Here is a 22,385-nt window from a genome sequence, read left to right as displayed (position 1 = left end):
TCTATCTATCTGTCTATCTATCTATCTATCTATCTATCTATCTATCTATCTATCTATCTATCTATCTATCTATCTATCTATCTATCTATCTATCTATCTATCTATCTATCTATCTATCTATCTATCTATCTATCTGTCTGTCTGTCTGTCTGTCTGTCTGTCTGTCTGTCTGTCTGTCTGTCTGTCTGTCTATGTTAGTGACATCATGGCTCAGTAGGGTGGTCGTCTCCCAACCCAGAGGTTGCGGGTCTAATCCTCAGCTATTGCGACCTTGTCGAAGTGTCCTTGAGCAAGATACCGAACCCCCTGTTGCTCCAGATGCTGCGTCATCAGTAGGTAAATGAGGAAACAGTGTAAAGCAAAAAGTGCTAAGTGACGGCCCATTTCCCATTCTCCCTCTCTCTCTTTCGCGTGACGTCACATGGTCAGATGGGCTACACGATTCTGTGCCACACATCACCATTATAATAACATTGTTAAATTAAATGCAATAGGTTGTGGCTGTAATATTGTTGCTAATTGCTGTATTATATTTGAAACTAGGTCACTGTTGGTGTTGTGGGCACAATGCTGACTTTCGAGCAGCCAGTGTGGGATCAGTTCCACAGCAGTTCAGTCTAAGTGTGAATGGTTTCCTGTGTGATTAACTGGTGGTCAATTTGGGGCGCACAGTATTCAGCTGTGATAGGCTCCAGCCTCCCCACAACAGGATAAGCTGTTGAAAACAAATTGCTGCTGGAGGTACTGGTAACTAATGCTTAGGCCGCAGGATGCTGGTACACAGGGCTGACGTTCGATGATTGGTGGGGTCAGTTAGCGAGGGGGGTTAATGGTTAAGCGGTGGAGAAACACATTCTCTGTACCCATTACAAGTGGCACAGTGCCACCTGACTGAGAGATCTGCTCTGTCCTCACCAGTCCAGCCGCTCTGATCTGGCTGGGAATGGACTTTTGAAGAGCACAAGGATGAAATATGTGGCCAAAAGAACATGCACCTTATTAGTGAATTCAAGCAGGGCCTCTGTTTTGAGCAATCCGGTCTTTATAATCACCAAAAGTTATAGTATCAAATTTTAAAAATGCACATTCATGAATGTGGATGTGCGTTTACCAGCTTGGACCTATGGCCCGCATTTTCAGCCGTGTAGAAGTTGCAAAGGGATTAGCTCTTTAAGTGTATATAAGAAACAGCTCACCACTGTCCGAAGCTAAAAACAAGAAACTAGTCCACATAATAATTGCAGACTTCATTGCTGAGGCACGGCAAATGCTTTTCATGGATTCCAGAAATGCACATCATTACAGTAAAAAAAAAAAAAAGAAGAAACGACAAAAACAAGACAATTAATTAATTCATATAATATATGAATTATTATATTATATATATGAATATATAATAATTCATAATAATTATGTTTGCTTGAAAGCAGGACGGTGGCCTGCATACGTTAAGCACATCCATCGGCCTGTTTTCAGGTTGGCGTCCAAATCCAGACTCTGGCCGTCTTTGAGGGCTTTGTGTGTTTTCCCCAAGTGCTCTGGCTTCCTCCACGTTCAATAAACATACAGGTTAGCTTCATTGAAGTCTCTAAACTGTCATTGGGTGTGAATGTGAGTGTGAATGATTTTTTTTTTTTTGGTCAATATGTGCTTTGCGATTGCATTTTTGGAATGTGTGAGGACAGTTGAGATTTTAACAAAAACCTTGAGAACTGTGTGGCAGACACGCGAATCACAGCACCATCGTGCTTTTGCCTCCACTAAGGCGATATACAGTGTGATGGCCACATACTGTGTTTTATAACCTGTTGACATGTTTATACAAACACTGCATGGGCTGATTTTCATCTGACTTGTTGGTGATGGATGTTTCCAGTGTTTCAGGTAACTGCTGTAGGTGTATTCTAAGTCGAACGTCCTGATGTCAGTATGGCTGTAAATATGTTCCCATCTTTGCTATTCTGTTGATAAACTGACCATGTGCTCAATAGTGATTTGCCTAATCACACCTCAGTCGAGTTATCAGATTAATAACGCCAATTTTTCTTTTCTGCCGCAAAGATTACGGTCCTAATGGCACCTACCAACCCTATAAAGATCTAAAAGAAATTTGAATTCCCCTGGCTCTTATTTGAAATGTCTGGCCTTACATGCCGAAGGAAGAGCGCAGAACGTTCTGTTGCATATTATCCATCCTACCTCAGTCAGAGTCTGATCTTCCGGTGTTACTCAATTTAAGGGTTGAGTATATTGTAAAGGTATCTCTCAGTTTGGCACATCTCCTTTGACTGACAGACGGAGCATTGAGCCAATCTCAATGCAAGTTTTATTCTTTATTACCGTCCTTTTCTAAACAGTTTCATTTGTCTCGTCACACACTTTGTCAAACTGTCCAAGTGTAGTCACTCCTGCAGAACAACATGTTGAAAAGCAAGTGGGATGCGTCATCAGACAATACGTGCAGGCTTGGTGTGCTTCAGTCATAACACCTGCGTAAAGATAGACATCTTTACCAGCAACCCCACTTTTATGGCTCATTTATGTGGCAACAAACTTTAGATCCACAGTGATCAAGCCATGCAACAGGCTTGTCATAAATGGAATGTTGAGGCATTTTGATAACTGTGATTGATTGGCGTTTAAGGTTTCTGACCTGCTCTCCTTATTCTTTTCTCACTTGACACTAAAATGGTCATAACCGTCTTTGATAGTTTTTAACAGATGGAAGATTAGTATTGACCTACCGTGTAATATTAACCACTCTCATCGCCATTGAATGTGGAAGAGAATGATTATTGGTGTTGTTGAAGTCAACTTTCACTTCACTTTTGTTTGCAAGGGTAACTTTGATTTGCTTCTTAATTTGTCAGGAATGCATGTTTTTCATGCAAGTTATTCTTATTAGTATTCAGCAGAGTAATGCACTTTAGTGGCGAACACGTCACATCATATAGCAATGATCATCGCCTACTTTCGTGCAGCCTATAAAATGTGTCAATGCAAGGTTATTGGCAGTGTTATCAATGCCATTATGTCCACCATGTGTGTTTACGACACTCTCTTCTTATCTTCTCCTTTATTGGCCATTGGAATGCATGGGCAGCAATACACAGAGTGCATGGCTGTCCGCATTAACTTGGTTTTCCCTTTTTCTTTCCTGGTTCTGTGTTCGCGCTTATTTGATATGTATATTGTATCTATGAAGCTATTTGATCAATTATACCTTAAGAAAATGTTATTCACATACAGGTGCTGTACCATGTGCACCCATCCATCATCTGATCCGCTTACCCTCACAAGGGTGGCGGGGGTGCTGGAGCCTATCCCAGCTGTTTTCGAAGAGTAGGCGGAGTTTATGCTGAACTGGTTGCCATCCAATTGCACGGCAGAAAATAGACAAACAACCATTCATGCTCACAATCACACCTTGGGATAATTTAGGGCATTCAATCAACCAACCATGCATGTTTTTGGCATGCGGGAGGAAACCCGAGGACTTCAATAAAAACTATTTTTCACACAATGAGTAGCCCCTCACACATACATGTTGATGATTCGCCAAAAGAACGTAACGCAACTACCGGTAATTATGAAATTAAAATGTTTTCATTTTGTCTTCTTAATTTCAATATTTAATTCTCAGGCATTGTCTTTCTTTAACTCAAATTATAGAAGCAATACGCTCCCCTCCAAAATAATTGGAACTGCAAGGTTAATTCATTTGTTTTTGTTGTGTACTGAAGACATTTGAGTTTCTAATCAAATGATGACTATCCCACAAAAGTTCAGAATTCCAGCTTTTATTTCATGCTATTTACCTCTACAAGTGTGAAACAACTTGGGGACAGAGCACATTTTATTTGAAGCCACCCACTTTTCGACTGGTGGAAAATTGTCATCCTTGTATCAATGTACTAATTTGTACATTCAAGACTCTCTGTTATGATTAGGCACTTTACAACCATTTCTATAAGAGGCAAACCTTTCTCACTTCAAGTTGTTCATTTGTCACTCCAAGCTGTTGTTCCAAACAAAATGATCATGGCAACCATGGCAACTGATTTAACATCAAACGTCCGCTAATTAAATGCCATCATACAGTAAATTGCAGGCGCACTTACCAAAATGAGCACAAATTTTTCGTTAAATTACAATACAAATCTCCACTATTAAGGAGGACACAGGAAACAAAAGCATGTCTGCGTTTAAATGTGAAGCTCTGTAAAAAGAGGCGGCCTGATTTCTTTTTAGTTCTTTTTTTTCTTTTGGGTGGGTGTCAAATTGCTGGTTTGTAATGATTTTGGGAAGACTAAAAAAAAAAAAAACTTTCTTCCTGACACAAACTACACTCCAAAAAAACGATGACACCCATGCATTTTTGTTTTCTCATTAAAATATGTGACAGTGACTTAATCATAGCTTTAAACACTCTGGTAGAGCAATCAAGTTGTGTGTCTTACCTCAAGTGTGTGGTTATATATTCGTACAAGCTTTAACTTCAGTGAAGGATTTCATTAACTTGTTAGTTGTTGAATAACAATTGACCAGCAAAGTTGCATGATGTAAGCGAAGCGGTCAGTGTGGGCGAATATGGTTTTAAGGTTTCCACCCGAGCAAGCACCTTTCGCTCAGTGGGTGAGGTGAGCCAGTGAAGCATCAGCTCTCCCAATGCTCCCAATGCTCTCTCCTCTGTTGCTTTTGCTAAGTGCCAGTGTTGGGATTCGGGGCTTTTAATCCTGCTGTTAAACGTTGCGGCTTTGTCAGAGGGAGAAAAGGACCGGATTGATCTGGGAACAAAGCGTTGCTTTCGAGAATGAGGGAGTCGTTTGAACCCAGCTATGTCGAGACTTGTCCCACTGGCCACCCCCTGATCACTGCGGACATTATGAAGCCTGAGAATGGCATTGGATTACATCTCTGGGACTGCCACTCTGTATGAAGTGTTTCTGTGGAATTCTCTGTATTGTCTAACAACATCTACTTGAGCTCAGAGGTTGAGCTGGCGGGAGGGAGGGAAGTGGGGTGGGGGGGGGGTGTTCCCTAAGAGTGAAGGTGTGTGGTATTGGTGAGACCTGGCTGGAATCTTAAAGGTTTTCTTTTTTTTTTCTTCGACCCATTTAAGCTTAAAAGGCTTTGAAGTAAAAAATATCTTGTCATTATAGGGCCGTACCTGCCAAACTGAGAGCGCTTGATGAGAAGTTGGAGCACCTTGGTGTGCCAAAGTCTCGGATGAAACTTTGGCATGTGCATATGTTCCTATGACTTTCATGTCAACCAAAAAGCACGTGTGTCCCACTCTCGGATTGTGGATGCAAGGCTAAATTAAAAAAAAAAAAAAGCTTAATTGGTTACCATTTTTAATTCAAGTATTCAATTTCCTAAATGTCTACCTGCAGCAAATCACAAACCAGATTTTTCCCCCCCACCCATGACACTCAGAGCAGTCACCCAGAACTATCTTTGCACAATTCTCTATCTTCCCGAGGAAACAAAAGCTTGGGAATGCTTTCAGAGGCAGAGAGGACAAGCCTCCCAAGATGGCTCGTGACACTTACTCTTCCCATCTCCGTGTCACATAACAAAGGGAGCTGAAGGACACGGCACAAAACCTGAATCGGCCATTCTCAATCAGTGACAGATCACTTGAGAATGTATTACACCTTGTTACCCAAACACGATCAGAAGCCGTAGGCCTTAAATTTGTTTGGGTTTGCCTCGAGATAGGTCAGCTCAGTTCAGTAAAGCTTGTGTTTGTGTGAGGGGAACACCAAGCATGAAGTCAAAAGGCACCTTTTAAGATGTTATCAGTCAGCGTGAGAAGATTACTCTTGTCTGAAGACGTGCTGTCTTTCTTTGGATGGCTTATTCATCTGGGATGCGTGACTTTGAACATTTGTAAACACCTTAAGCAAACTAAGTGATGCTATTTGATGCCACATTTCGGGCCAAAATGGAACATCTTGTTTTTTGTTTCTTGACTAATTGTTCTCGCTGTTCTTGCTGTCATCCGCTGAAAGAGTACGTCTTTCCCAACAAGTCAGTGCAATGTTGACTCAGGTTTTGTTTCATTCCTTTTTTTTTTGTTTAATTATTGTTTTTGGGAATGCAAAGCCGACAGCTCATGCAGGCCTCAGAATTATGTTATTTATTTTATTTAAGTAATTACATTTTTGAGAATTTCATTCTGTAAAAGCTGGAAAATTTTCAAATTGGTGTCCATTCCCGGAACACCTCACCAGGTAGGCATTCAGGAGGCATCCTAAACTGGTGCCCGAGCCACCTCATCTGGCTCCTCTCAACATGGAGGAGAAGCAGCTCTGAGTCCCTCCCAGATAACCGGGTTTCTCACCTTATCTCTAAGGGAGAGACCCGACACCCTGGGAGGAAACTCCTTTTGGCCTCTTGTATCCGGGATCTTGTTCTTTCGGTCACAAGTGGTGGGTCGTGACCATAGATGAGGGTGGGGACATAGATCGTCCGGTAAATTGAGAGCTTCGCTTTCTGGCTCAGCTTATTCTTCACCACGACAGACCAATACAAAGTCTGCAAGACATAAAATGATTAAATCATAAACTGAATAGTAATACAACATACAAAGTCTCCTCGGCTGCTTTCTCCGTCTCACTCTCTCTGTACCATCAACCAACAGGCAGATAATTAAGCAATGTGTTTTATATCTAATAAGACATATAAAACTAATACATTAATCCACTTCGCATCATTCTAGGATGGACCATTTGCTCTAACTCTGACCTAAACCTCTGAGCTCATACGCCCCTACACCCCTGCCCGGCGCCTCAGGTCTGTGGACCAGTCTTTGCTAGACGTACCAAGAACTAAACTGAGGCTCAGAGGGGATCGAGCCTTTTCTGTTGCTGGTCCATCTCTCTGGAATGACCTCCCACTGAACATTCGGCAAGCCTCCTCGCTGCCCATCTTTAAATCCCTCCTCAAAACTCACTTGTATTCTTTGGCGTTTGACTCAGCATGACTTAGATTTGCTATTGGTTTTACTGCTTGGTGCTTTCTACCGCCTTATTACTTATTACTTATTACTGATTCGTCTTACTGTTTATTGTATATGTTAAATCGCTCCATGTACAGCACTTTGTATGCAGCGATGGCTGTTTGAAAGTGCTCTATAAATATTGTTGACTTGACTTGACTTGACTAAACCTGGTTCGTGTTATCGTCAGTAAATTTTGCTGGTCCTTCATTCATCATCTGTCAATGATCAGGCCACCCGTCCGTCATCATCAGTCCATTATTATTTCAAGCTGACCAAATCTATCATTGTCAGTCCATCACTCGATTAGTGTTATTTTCCCCACGCTTCATCATCACTAAATTACCGCTACAGGGATTTTTAAAAATGCTTTATTAAACAATTTATTACAGCTCATCACCACTATTTTGAGACAGTCAGATCTTCTTCGCCGGCGGCGCATCTGCGACAACAATGTACTTACAACATTACATGCACAGGACATGCAAACTCACACAAACACAAACATGGTGCGGTGAAATAAAAAAATGTGGGACAATATCATTGCGGTCTGTCATTTCTTTCTCAGAGCATTGAATCAATTGCAACTGGATTGCTGAGGTTGTCTTAGAAGATGTTTTGCCTCTCACCGGAAAAGATTTAATCAGTTCGTGCAACAAAGCTTGGTTCGGAATGACCAGCCTGAATTAACTATTTATGCTCTGCGTTGGAAGCATGCTCCACCATCATAATTGGTGCCATTCATTTGGGATGCAAAACATCATTAAGATGTCGTGCAGGGACAAGTCATTGCATGAAACTCCCTCATCAATATTCCATTCAGTTGTGAAAAGGCAGTGGAACTACCTCTGCAATCAAGAGGGACTTTGTTTTGTCATTGTGGTCAGGGTAAAATTATTGAGCCTCTGAAGTCCCTATCCTACTGAGCGGTGAACATTTGCGACTTATTGGCGAAGACAGCAAAATGCGTGTGCACGTCAGGGTTCGTTCAAGGTCACAAGTGCTCACCAAACCTTCACCAGATGTCACCAACAGCTTTCCTGTTTTTTTTTTCTTGTCGCAACATGTTCAAAATTCACTTGCGACAAGAAAAGTACAGGAAAACGTCTGACGAACATGTGGGGACCGTTTGGCGAACATTTGCGATCTTGAACGAACCCTCACAAATCATTCGCACAAAACATTCCCTGCCTTCGAAAACATTCACAAATGTTCGCCGCTCTGTGGGATAGGGGCTTTAGAAAGGGATGAAAGGATGGCATTGTATGTGAGGAGGGGGGGGGGGGGCTAGGTGCTTCAGCACCCCAAAAATGAACTAGACATGCCTATGGATAATACTTGATCAGAATGTTAATATGTTACTCCACCATCCATTGCTTTGGTCAGAATGAACAAATTGATGACTCACTAACTGAATGAATGAAGCTTTTGAATTGACATTTGCACCATTTAAGGTATGAAATTGTCCAAACAGGGTGAAACTTGTCTGAGGCTTTTATCTCCTGCACTACATGCAGGTGGATGTAAACATGCATAGCTGTATAGAGAGATAAGAGCTTCGCTTTGAGGTTTTATCACTCACACACAGAATAAGGTGGCTTTGCTGGGCCAAACCTTCGCATCTCTGGAAGGTCTTAGATTAAACTGAAGCCCGCACAACCATCAAAAAGATCATTAAAATGGGTGCTCCGGTTTTGAAAAATATCATTACGCTTTGCAGGTAAACAAACATACTTTTCATATATTCATAACGCTCAGAAATAAGTGGCAGAATTGTTGAAACACCAATTGTATGGACTAGACGGCAATGACAAAAACAAAAACAAAAAACAATTGAATCTTCCAATTTCTAAAATACTAAATGAATTCTGTCTGGAATTTCTCTTAATGCCCTTTTTCTTTCATGAACCTTTCCTTTTTTTTCTTTTACAGCACACCTCTCAAGTCAAAATGGATCATTGCCACACAGCATATGCATTGTTTTTTTTGTATGTCTTCGTTGTTCTGTTTGAAAAAATGCATATACCGTATATTCCAGGAGCTGATTTGTCTTTCTTCATGTGAGATTGCTGCACTGAAATCCTCATTATGTCAAGTGCAATTATCTTATCTTATTGTTCTCGTCTTTGTGCATGTAAGCGTGTGTGGTACTGCCGTGCGCATGATTTATGTACTTGTCAAGATTGGCCGAGAGGCTGTACTTCAAAAACCTCTTAACTGAAGATTGACACCGTTTCTGTCCAGACCCACATGTTTTATTTTTACAGTTTCTTGCGAAGTGGTATTTGGGCTCAGGTTACCTTTTGTGATGGGTTTGACCATGACGATACCAGTCAGAAAAGAAGATGTGTCACTGTGGAAAGCACTCCCTCTCCCTCTCCCTTGCTTTCTCTCTCTCTCACACACACACACACACGCATGCAAACACACTTGTGCACACACACACATACACACACACCTCCTGATAGACAGATCCATCCTTTCAAAACTCGGCCTAAAGACTTGAACCGTAGGTGTGTCTTTTTTGTTTTGATTCCCTCTGTATTACCGCTGGTATCTTTCCAGCTCAAGTTCAAAAAGTGAAATGCTTGCAAAACACGTAACAGACATGTCTTCAGGCCTGCGGTTGGGCTTTCCCCGGTGTGTTCTAATTACAAGTGTATGAGGATCTTTTCATGGGCTGAGATGGCAACAGCGAGGTGCATTCAAGAATTCTTCCGTAATTAGCTCAGGGATCATGTTGTAAATCTCCTTCTATGGTGAAAAGAAGCGACGCACAGAGGAAGTGGTATTTTATCAGCGTTCTCACATCCTTCCGTAGTCCAGCAACATGTAAAAAATGAAAATTAATGAGTGATAAACATTTTCAACATTTGTAAGCCATATTTAAATTGCACAGGTTGATGTTGGTTTGCTGATGATGAGTGATGTTTCTGTGATCATTTAATACACATAACACCAATTAAAAGAAATTGTCTGTTGTATGTCAGCAATGTGTAGTTAAAGTGGTTCAACATCCACAGTGAAAGCGCTAGCCCCTGTGTAAACTGTGGCAATAATCACCATTGTGCAATCCCAGATCAGCACTATGGCATTACGACCACCAGGCTGCTGTAAAGGGGAAAAACATATTTGCAATATGTTCTATGCAGCCCCACGACTCGAAACACGGCATTCTGATTAATACTGCGTATGTGGAATATGAGTTAAGCAGTAAAATGTACCCGTTTTTGTCCATCTTGCGGGCGGCCATTTGGCCACTCGCTGTCAACTGAACATTACATTACAGTTGCTCAGAGCTCAGTTAATGACGAATCATGGCCCTGCTTCAGAAAACAGGTGAGCCGTGACTGGTTGTCTCCTGAGCCCTGATCCACTGTGATGTCATTTTCATCCGACAGAAAGTGGCAAAATGGCTGCCCCTTTAGACTACCGAATGCTAAAAACAGCTGGATTTTACTGCTTAATTCATATTCCACAAAAGCAATACAATTAAAAATACAGGAGTTAGACTAGTGAAGGCCCATAGAACATATTATTGTCAGGAAAATTTTGGAAAATTTCCTCTCTAAATATGAGAGTTCTGAGGCAAACAGCGGATGGAATGGACCTAATAACCATAATTACCTTTTAAACAAGCGCCACAACACCCACACACCCATCCTTTCCAGGGAATTACCTCTCAGATTTTGACCCTGCTTGCTGCACCCTGTGCATATGATTCATTGGTTCAATGTCCTGTCAAGAGACTGCATGCATGGCTGCAGCCAGTCTCATGTCAGACATGATGGACCTCTCAGATAAAGTACAGTCCGTCACGCCTGTCACACTCCCTTTTGGTCTGTTTGAAGATGGAACTCTAAATTCAATCTGAATCTGTTTCAGGACTCCTGAATGCCATCATGAAATCTTTATGAAAGCTTTATCCAATTTACAGGCAATGTTTTAAATCCAATTATATATATATATAAAATATATTGCGCGTCTTCCCGCACGCGGTCTGTCCTTCCGTCTGTCCCTTTTCAAAACGTACCTACTTCACCGCGCCGCTGCGCGCCGCCACTGCGCGCCGCCACTGCGCCGCTCAGGCAGTGGCTCACTACAATCGCGCGGGCATCTTAGCGAAAAAATGTTGTCTACCCACAAGCATTGCAATGAAATTGTTAGTTATTTAGTAGAGCTAAACATCTCTTTATTTTCGCGATAAGCAATGAAGATGAACAAAAAGTTGAACCAAGCAACAACACTTTTGTGGGCCGAAGGCCCACCTCACCAGCCTTCCGCAGGAACTAGCTGATGAGCCGCCCGGAGGGCGGCGAACCACCACCTTACCAGCCTTCTGCAGGATCTAGCTGATGAGCCGCCCGGAGGGCGGCGAACCAGCTAGTATATATATATATATATATATATATATATATAATATATATATATATATATATATGAGTGAATAAAATGGTAAAAAGAAAAAAAAGACATTACAATAACTGTACCCTTAGGAGATCATTGACAATAATGCTTCTTTCATGTCTCGTGCAACATGCCCCTTTCCCAAATTTTGTGATTTTTTTTTTTTTAATGTGCATTCTTGCAAACTGGAAGTGTCTATTATAAATAAACAGAACAACATTTTCTAGCCAGTTTAATCCTTATGAGGGTCGTGAGGTAGCTGGAGCCTATTTTGTCATTGACTTTGCCCAGAGGTGGGCTGCACTCTGGACTGGTCACCATACAATCAGATCATTACTTGTGTTTTAAAAATCAAAATGACTGCTCTGAAAAGGGACATTTTGAATGGATGTAAAATAGTTACGATACAACCTTCCTATGATGTCGCATGTCTGTTTCATCACTAAATCAGCTGAATCAGGTCTACCTCTTTGCTCTTGTCCTTTGGCTTTTCCCTAATCTAGATTGCATGTGCCAAATTTACAGTATTTTGGCTTCTAAGAGCTGACATTCAATGCCTGTTGTAGGTCTTAAAAAAGAGAGAGCCAGCATGCGGAAGCCCGGAGCATGTGGGATGGAAGCAGTCTTGGTCTGTGTTTTGATCTCACAAAGGTAGCTGCAGCATGCCTTATTTATTTATTTGCTTAAATGAGAATTCAATACAGTGTTTGACCTTCTTTTTAGTTCTCTTACAAAGTACACATGCTTTGATGTTCATAGAGTAAAGTGGAAACTTTACTTTTCATTAAAAATCTACTTCCTTTGAGTAAAATAACACTTGCAAAGATGCCAGTAGTATGTGGAAGGACTGTGCTGCACAGCTTGTATTTGTATTGTGCAGGATTAACGACCCCCCTGTTTGGTCACAGGCACAGTGAGATATTAAACATTAACTTTGAGTAATTATTCAATAGCTGGATCTCTGTACAGCTATTGACTAACATCTTTACAGCTTTGGGCATAGTGAAGTCAATGCCAGTGTTAATATTTACCTGGCAGCCCCACCACAATCCAATTGCAATCGATGCAGTGTGAAACAGACCCAGATGATAGTGTCACATCAGTTGTGTAAAGTGCACGTGAGAAAACAATCCGGGGCATGTGACGAATGTTATGATGCACAGTTATCGTATTTTCTTTTAGAAGATTGACCAAAACATTTTTAGGACAAAGCTTTGAAGGTTCACTTTTTTTTGCAGACTTCAGAAGATAACGTTTGAGAAAGGCATGCTTAGTCTGTTGTTTTTCCTGAGGTAAATATGTTTTCACGTGTTAATATCCCCTCAATGACTTGCATACATTGAAACTGTTGTGATTTGCTCATGACCGGGTTAAGTAATGTTTTGTATGTGCAACTGTGGTGGTGGCGTTTCCTGTCAACAGCCTGGCTTTGTCGCCCATGTTCAAGGACGAATTGCAGACAGAACTACTTGAAATGAAGTTCTTCTTCTATTCCAAAGCCTGCGATCGGTCAAGGAACTTTTCACTTATACCTCTTCGCTATACACCAATGTATGTGATGTCAGCAGATACTTGTGCCCCACAGCATATCAGATAAAAAGTTGTACCATTCTTTTTAGCATTTCAGCCAGCTTTATACATAAGTGTTTTCTATCAGTTTCTTCTGACTGTAAATTTCAACTATACAATGGATTTAAGGTTTACACACCCCTGTTCAAATGGCAGGCTCTTGAGGAAACATTTCCATTTGAACCTTTTTGAGACGGTAAGTAAAAATAAAACACTTTATATGGTTGCAATAGTGTGCACATCCTGTTCTAAATGATCAACGACAAGAAATCTGATCATTTTCATCTCGTTTTTGCTTGGGGTCTAAAATGTCCATCGATTTTAGCCCAGTCTTTACTTAATGAACTACATTTTGGTTTCATCTCCATCAGTCTACGAAAATGAGCTCATTTAGAGCTCATTTCCTTGTCTGTTGAGTAGAATAACCTTTGGCTAATGACAAACTGGCAGGGTTTACTTTCTGGACCTGGTTTTAACACCTCTATCAGACAGAATTTCCATTTTGTCCATCAATAGGTTTCATTCAAGAGATGGTTGATCGGGATGAACACTGGTATTTATATAATAGGTGTGTATGTAAGGATGTATTCACACCTGTACTGTTCGGTCAACTGTAAACGGACCAGGCTTCGTTTCCCATACTGGTTTGGACCTTTTGCGCAGATGAGAATACACACAATCCTGGTGCAGATCGAGCAACCAAACCAAGACTCACTTTTTGAGGTGGTCCCAGTACACTTACAAACGGACTCGGTGCGGTTCGTGACAGGTCTGAATACAACCCACTGCCGGTCAGACCTAAAACAAAATATGTGTGACTTTTTGGGCTGAACAAGCCACTGTGGAAAATATTACCCCGGACTAAATGCTGATCATACCTGATCATTTGTCTTGTGTTTAGCCATGTCGCTGCCAGCAAGTTGTTGGGTGTAAGCATGCAGAGTCCACGCTCCTGCGGGTTACTGCATGCATTTGCTGACACTGTTCTACAATTGAGAAACATGGCGTTGCGAAATGAATGAGCTGCTCTTGACACTCAAAATTATTTTGAAGCTCTCATAACAGCACAAATATGCAGAGCAGGAATGCCGGCATGTAAAAAATTGCATGTTTGTGCTCTCTGTACTGCCCTCGTCATTTCAGTCCAATGAGTGCACCGGTTGTCACATGTGGCAATGTGTTTACAGAATATAGTTCACTTGCAAAAACTACAGTGTGAATATGAACCGCATCAAACAACAACAACAAAAAAATAAAGTGGACCAAAGGACGTTTCTGGTGTGACTACACTCGAAAAATTTCATTCACCTCCCTGAAAAAGTCAGTTGTGATTTCATGCTTTTTTTAAAATGACTACAACAACAACATCTTAATGACAGCCATTATTTATGGGCGGAGACAGCTTGTTTTCAAACATCATCCTGACTATTGTTTCCTTGCTCACTTTGCCACATTCTGTTGTTACCTACCTTCTGAAAACGGTGACTGATCATCACCAAAATTCATATGCACAGCTTTACTCATGTCCCCTCCATCCAGTGAAAATATACAAGCCATCAGCAGATTATTTTGTATTTTATTTAGATTAAATGTGAGCTCCGAAGAGGAAAAGCTGTTATCACCTCCAAAAAATCAAAATATTGTGTCGACCATTTTACATTTTGACAGGTTGAACAGGACAAGAGTAGGGATGTGCACATGAATTTTGGTGGCGATTGGTTTAGTTTTCAGAAATTTAGTGTCAGAAAGTAGTCAGCTGCACATTGCTTATGCAGTCAAAGTTAGTGGGGCGAAGCTGGCTTCTGTCTGGCCAGAGATAGACCTCCAAACCGATATAGGAGTGAAGTACATCCCGGATGGAAAATAGGTCGTAAGCCGGTATGACACGCGCTCATTGATGTGGCTGCTGAAAGTGCGTCAATGTTGCAAAGGCAGCTGATGCAGATGTTGGCTTGGCGAAGTTTCAAAGTTGCACTTTGAAAAATCCGGCACATTTATGACCAGGTTTCTAAATGAACTCTTTTGATCAGAGGTCATCATATTGCCTGTTGACTCTCTAAAGTTACCAGCTAAACAGAATTTCCACCAGCCATTTTTTTTTACCTCTGCCGTTTTTAACCACTTTGAACTACATTCACACTATCTCTGTTCATTTCTCGCATTGGTTGCACCCTAGACTGCAGCATGAAATATCACATTCTTAGAGTCAATCGTATTAAACGCCATTATGTAGCATTACGGCACAATATTAATTGGAAATGTAGGAGTCACCGCCAGGGTAAAAATGACTGAGAGCAAAACGTAGTGGAGCATAGGGTTGGCCACCATTTGAATTGAAATGATTTTGGTTTCAAACAATTCTCTATTTCGATTATTTTTGGGGTGTTTAAACTATGGACATTTATTATTTGCGGCTCACAGCAAAGACTATAATAACACTTGACATGGCCCCTGTCATTTGCCTGCATTGTATGACCGTACTTACCTTCTACACTGAGTGGCAAGGCAGGAGAACAGAAGTTTCTTCTTCATCTTCCTTGTCTTAAACCAATCAGTCATCATTCAATAGAGCCACGGGACACACCAAAATGTTGAAAAATCATTCATGTTTCTCTTTCTTACTTAGTTTTTTTTTAATATGCAGATACTGTCAAGAAAAATAAATACAATATATCTTCACAAACCTTTACCCACACTGATGAATTGTTTAAGTGTTAAATGAAACATGTCAAAGCAGTCAAAAGCACAAACAGAAATGTTTTAGTCGGGTGCCTGGGATGACACAGTGAATGTGCTTAACATATGATATTTATTTTTTGAGTTTGCATTCAGATATGTCGTCCATTTATTCTTTAAATTTGCAATTGGTATTCTAAATAAAACATGGCAGAGTATCAAGAGGTCAAAGAATACTGCATCCATGTGAAAATTGAAGAAATATCTCATATCCAAATTTTAAATGACTCTCAGCAGGAAGGCGCTGCAAACTAGCGTTTATCACAACGTTCTCTCCTCTTGGTCCGGAATGCCAGTTCAAAACATTGGTCTTGTAGTCACCGATTCAACTTATCCTGCTTGTTGGTCCAACCACCACAGCGCAACAAGTTCCCAAGCCAAACAAGATATTTTTCAATGCAATGGGGGCGAATGGCAGAGTGCAAGTCATTTGATTTTGAATATCTGCTGATACTGAGTCCCGATGAACACCTCTGCAATACAATAGAATGGAGAGGAAAAAGAACCCCACATCCCAATTGTTTCAATTATCTTATTCATTTATTTTGAATGAAGGTATCTCAAGATGAAACACGTTATATGGCTGTTAATGAGCAGTGGTTCAAATAATGAAAAGAATGAAACTATTTTATCCTTGACTTTAGAAATTAAGACAATTTAAAAATCAAATCTTTTTGAGCTGATACCAATCAGCTGAAAGTCATGTGATCGGCCCAGAGTTTTAACCATGTCCACTGGATGCCTCAGAAATGCGCTTGATGTGATTGTGACCAGACTCAATCGCTGGTACAGCGGTGAATCTGGTTTTCCACGCTATAATTTATGGTGATTTATCTATACACATTTCCATTCAAATGTTGACCCAGAATTAAAGCGCATATTTCCTGTGATGACGTTCCCGGTTAAGTTCGGAGGAAGTGATCGAACAGCATACTGCATGTTCATCTTTACCTGCGTGACAAGACACCAACAAAACACAGCACACTCGAGCAGCATGTTGCTAGATTTCCATTGATAATCAAGTGGGCCTCATCATTAGGCTAAGAGATATTTTAGGGCCCACACCTTGTTAAAACAGCAAACCATCACAGAGAAGTCATTACTCCATTTATTCGGCTGTGTATGTTACCTGTTTAGAGGGCCCCCCGGTGATAGAAGGAACTAGTCCCGTGGGATGCTTGAGTGGAGATCAATAGGCCCAATGTTTGAGTCACCAGCCAACCCTGAGATGTTTGGGGATTCATCACTTTTGTTTTTGTTTATTCAAGTATCAGGTTAATCTGCTTTAGAAATGTCTGCAAGAGGCCTGACCTCTTCCCAAAAGCGACAGCTTACCCCCCTTCTCTGTTGATGAGAGCTCTGCGAGTCCATACTGCACGGGGAAAATCCAGCAATGTATGCTTTATCTCTTAGGATGTGTTATCTCCCTGGTGACTTTAAGGTCCCGTTCACACCAAAGGAATCGCCTCGGGATGAAAAGAAGAAGATTATGTTTTGTGTGAACTGGAGCGCTGCCCTTTGTTGACACTTGTAGCTGTCTGCTTTATGTGGCACTTATAATTTCACGATTTGCATTTCACAATGCTCAAGTTTATGTCTTTGCAGGGAATTGTCTTTGAAGACTTCAGATCTTTCTTACAATTTCCCAACAACAACCTGGATGATTGTACCTTTGCTAACTGTTACACTGGTCAACAGGGCCGGAGTGGGACTGACTTTTCAGTTTTGGCGTTTCACGGCTCAGAGCTGCCCACTTTAGTTCACAAAGTTTTAACTGCCAGCAGCGCAACAAAGTCCCAAGCCGTGCAAGACATTTTTCAATGCAATGAGGACTAATTATTGCTTAAAAAAGGAGGTGAAAAAACGTGCAAATACACCACTCCATGTAACGAAGCCAACTGTATCAAATAGTTTAGCTGAGGTCTCTTAAGGTCATTAAGGTCATCTTTATTAACCTTATTATTATATGAAATATATTTATTAATATATTAACCTTGACCTCACCGGAGTCACATTCTCATTTCCCCATGAGAGCCCTCAGAAATAAGGTGGATAAAATGCTGCATCTGAGGAAGGTGGTAGGTGGGACTTTTCAAACTCCTGACAAGGGAAATTGCACGACAAGACAGAAGACATCTTTGAACTGTGAGGTTCGAGTTCTGAAGTCAGAAAAAAAAAGGACCCTGAGTTCGCGGACCTATTTCAATGTGATGTTACTCGATAATGGCAACCCCAGGGAGCGAGACCCAGACCGTTAATGGCAAAACACAACTGACAAGATTCCAAACATACTGTATATTTAGCTTTATTTAATTATTATTACGGTACATTAATTAAGTTGTTCAATTAACACAACGTGATTAAAATGCTTTGAAGATAAGATGTTCCTCTATTTATATAAATGGAGGAAATGATGAATAAGGTTTGCCGGAGCTCAGTTGTGATGAACATGTGTTGTGATGAACCAGAACAACAAACAAGTTATTGAAATCAGCCATCTATGTTGTTTACATTCACCTCAAATGCTTTGAGGATGGAACTTCGACCATCCATCCATTGTCTGAACAGCTTATCCTCACGAGGGTCGTGGGCATGCTGGAGCCTATCCAAGCTGAATTCGGGCAGTAGGCGGGTACACCCTGAACTGGTTGCCAGCCAATCTCAGGGCACACGTAGACAACCATTCACGTTCACAATCACACTTAGGGAGAGTTTAGACCGTTCAATCAACCTACCATGGAATTTGGGAGGAAACTGGAGTGCCCGAAGAAAACTCACTTCTGCACTGCGCGGGGAGAATATGCAAACTCCAGACAGGTGGGGACAGAATCAAACCCCTTCTCTCTGCACTGTGAGGCCGATGTGGTAGACTTCCCGCCTTTCTCAAATGCAGTATAAAGTGAATGGCAACCATATCACGTTATCATCCTACAATGCATTGGGCATGTGAAAAACATAGCGGCCGCTATACTGTATATGAGATTATGTTGGAAAAAAGCAAGTATTTTTTTTTACAAGAAATTAACAATATGTTTAATAGTAGAGGTCAGCGGTTGTATTTTATGAAAGCAGATTTATCGAATGCTGTTAAAAGAGCAAGTTTAAGGCAGGTAACAATGAGATTGGTTTGCTATTGCGATAAATGCAGATACCACTGCAGTAGGCTTGCTGGTTTTCGAAATGATTCGCCTGAGATTTGCTACTAAATCTACATCTACAATATATTCTCATCTGGGAAGGCTGCAGGAAAGACATGAAACCTGGGCTTGGGTTATCTGTAATTACAATCAATAATGGATTTCCAAACCGTGCAAATCTACAAATGGACGTGTATGAAGTGTCAAATGGAGACAACTATACTACCAACCAACGTGGAACATCACCACCATCTACTGGATTAAAATGGATATATATTGAAATTTACAGCCCCCCAAGTAGGCTGAGCATTGATCTTATATAGTTGATATTATATATTTGTTGTTGTGACCTTTTTCCCAACGAATGTTAGAATCGTTGCTTAGCAATTCCTGGAAAGACACTTTTCCAAGAGCTGCTAATTGTTTTTAATAGATGGAAGGTAATGAGGACGGGAGTATTTAACTACAAATCCCAAGGACCCCTTGTAAACGCAATTTTGTTCAGGGATCCAGGCGTGGCGCTACACCGGGGCGCTATTGCACCGTGAGAAACTTATTATCAGGAAAGCCACTCCCCACCCCATTTTAGATTTTGGATTCATTTCAATCGTTTTTTAACATATCAAGAATTTATTCTAATCCAATCTCTTATTACATGTTTATTCTGCGCCTATACTCCATCTGTGTTTGGGATGGGTGGAGAGGGCAAGGGTGTCCGGAGTCTTAGTTTGCGCTTTCGGTTCAAGAAGTTCGAGTACTTTTATAACCAACATGTATGTGCTGGTTATCATCCCTTCAAAAAACGATCATCTCCATTATTTTCTCCCGCATCACACACACACACGCGCGCGCGCGCGCAAACACACACACACACGCACACACACGCACGCGCGCGCACACACACACACACGCGCGCACACACACACGCACGCACACACACACACACGCACACACACGCACACGCACACGTATTAAACACCCCAATCCCCAGGAGAGAAAAAAATCGGTGCCTTGCCAGTTTGTGTCGTATCTCGGACCAGTGCGGGCAATGCCACACACAAACATTTTCATATGTGTGCACTTGATTATAATACTCGCTTCCACATTACTGTTTTTTTCTTCGGCTGAGCAAATCTACGGCCCCGTTAGAAGGAGCTGTCCCGTCCGCTTGGAGTGTGCCTATAGTTAAAAGAGACACACCATCTGCCTCTAAGAACACAGCTGATTGGCCGACAATCCTGTGAGTTCAGATTGTCGTTCAGATGGAGCTCGAAGAAAAATAACAGCTTGTTTTAAACTAATTGTCGTATACACATTTTCATTGGATCGAGGCTGCTTTTTTTAAACGTTGAAATGCAATTGCATTCGCTCGACTAAATTTCATTTGAGGAAGAACGTGATATCGACCGTTGATTTGAAAGGATATTGAAGTCGCTAATGTTAGCTGGTGTTGAATCGCTTATTAAAAGAGGCTAGTTGGCTAGTATTGTAGTATGGTGCAGTTAGCTTCATGGCAAACTCGGAAATCAGTTTGCGAATGATTACATGAATATTTATGCCATGTTGATTCTAGTTAACAACTTTCACTAACATCGTGTGTTAGCCTCGCGCTATCCGGGTTTAGCACTGCCACTAAGCTACCTCTATCCATTTGTCTCCAAGGTGACGGTGCTTGTGCTTTCGTGCATCAATTTCCGCTTGGTATTTATCAGCAAGACGTGTGCCACTATCGATCATTCAAGATCAACCGCGGTGTTATCTGGAAGACCTTACCGTGGATGACTGAAGTAATGGTGCTGCGTGGCCGCCGCCGGGCGGACCGGTGTTAGGAGCCGGGCACACAGCGGAGTAGGTCGGTCTGGAGATGCCGGAGCGGGTATGCCGCTTTTTGAACACAATGTAGTAGCTGTGGGTATAGAAGAGTGGATCTACCTCTCCGACTCGGCACTTGGACTAGGGAATCAACTTTTCTGCCCAACCTGCAGTGGCACATATATGGATGGTGGGTTCGCAGTATGCCCACCCCCTCATCTACCACAACAAAACAGACTGGAGGGAGCCGCTGTGCAGGAGAGGGGCCCATGTTTGCCAGCTCTTCCTCTCCTCTTAGCTCCTCTTTCCGGTTTGTCCCGGCTTTCTTTCTGGGTGCAGTGGCAGCAGTAGTGTTCCAGCTGTCATGGGGAGGCTTGTCCCTTACCTCCTTCATCCTGAAGCTCTTCATTTATGTGTCATTCGCCCTCCTCTGTTTCCTGGCTGGGAGCTTTGTTCTGCTTGTCAGGAAGAGTCCTCTCAAAGTCAGCTGCTTTGACAGACACAGGAAACATTCAGTCCAACAGCTGGAGTTCTTCAACAAGCTCATGGTAAGATGTTTCTAGTGTCTCAAAGACACAGGTTCCCTCCTTCCACCAACCACAACATTCGGTACACTTGCACAATCAATTGCAGTTACAGTATTACCAGCCCGGTGCTTGGCTCACTCTTGTGCCGCTAGAAATGGTCAGTGGGTACTGTGGGAAATGATCCAATTTTATGAAAAGCTTTTATTGATAAATTACAAATATATCTATGTTCATTTAGGCAGAACAATGAAATGCTCTTCCAATGGATGGCAAAGAGTACAACATATCTCTCTATCCACCTGTTGCCATTCATGCAACAGAATACGTCATGGCTTGTAAAATAGGCTTGGCTCAGTCAAGGTTGGGAAACACTGGTCTGATGGGTTCTAATATAATCAATAGAAAATGACCTATAAAGATATTGTTGTAGTTTGTAGTGGAGTAGACCTGCACAGCATCAGACTCAGTCAAAAATTTGCCCCTCTTAGTTGAATGAGGTAGATTTCAGATATACAATGCAGTGCCGTTCTACACCACTGCAAATAACACATATTGTATGTAACTTGGTTGGTGTGCCGATTAAAACTAACCGATATTATAATTGCAAAAGCTGTTTAAAAAAAAATCACACAAGTATTGATGTCAGATATCGTCATGTGGTGCTGAACTGAACTAATGCATTGGTTTCAATGAGCTCGGAATAAATTTCTTCAGGCTTTTACTGAAATTGCTGTGTGAAAAGGGACCACATGCATTCATCAACAAAGAACAGGCTTGTGCAATTTGGTTGAATCATTCTAAGAAAAGTGATACTGTCTTGCTTTTATGGGAAAGCAGTGGCTTTTTTATTTGTTCATTCCTGCGCTGAATGACTTATTCATGTTGCTTCTGTGGAAAAGAAAGTCAACATATTTCTTTTACTTTCAAGTCAAGTCAAGTCAAGTCAACAGTATTTATAGAGCACTTTCAAACAGCCATCGCTGCATACAAAGTGCTGTACATATACATATAACATATACAATAAACAGTAAGACGAATCAGTAATAAGTAATAAGTAATAAGGCGGTAGAAAGCACCAAGCAGTAAAACCAATAGCAAATCTAAGTCATGCTGAGTCAAACGCCAAAGAATACAAGTGAGTTTTGAGGAGGGATTTAAAGATGGGCAGCGAGGAGGCTTGCCGAATGTTCA

The 22,385-nt window shown here is 41.4% G+C and overlaps 1 protein-coding gene and 1 long non-coding RNA gene across 5 annotated transcripts in view; one reads left to right on the top strand and one right to left on the bottom strand.

Moving 5' to 3' along the window:
* Nucleotides 1-4,262: 4,262 nt before the first annotated feature.
* LOC127614510 (uncharacterized) lies at nt 4,263-20,766 on the bottom strand. 4 transcript variants are annotated; one of them, XR_007966794.1, is made up of 6 exons: nt 20,629-20,766; nt 17,054-17,184; nt 16,848-16,941; nt 14,452-16,669; nt 13,861-13,968; nt 4,263-6,543 (listed from the first exon to the last, which is right to left on the bottom strand). It is a non-coding gene; the product is annotated as an uncharacterized LOC127614510 (long non-coding RNA). The 4 variants fall into 4 exon arrangements; XR_007966945.1 differs by lacking the exon at nt 20,629-20,766 and adding exons at nt 18,236-18,362; nt 18,454-18,925 and having other exon boundaries at nt 14,452-16,941; XR_007966698.1 differs by having other exon boundaries at nt 14,452-16,941.
* snx25 (sorting nexin 25) overlaps nt 20,077-22,385 on the top strand; it is a 14,525-nt gene continuing 12,216 nt past the window's right edge. Inside the window, exon 1 of the mRNA XM_052085223.1 lies at nt 20,077-21,215. Within this exon, the coding sequence (XP_051941183.1) occupies nt 20,871-21,215 (345 nt within the window). The 5' untranslated portion in view covers nt 20,077-20,870. The remainder of the gene's footprint in view (nt 21,216-22,385) is intronic.

This window comes from Hippocampus zosterae, chromosome 1 (genome assembly GCF_025434085.1).
Source record: "Hippocampus zosterae strain Florida chromosome 1, ASM2543408v3, whole genome shotgun sequence".
Classification (NCBI taxonomy): domain Eukaryota; kingdom Metazoa; phylum Chordata; class Actinopteri; order Syngnathiformes; family Syngnathidae; genus Hippocampus; species Hippocampus zosterae.
Note: the sequence above shows the minus strand (reverse complement) of the source record. Positions and strands in the feature narration are given on the sequence as shown.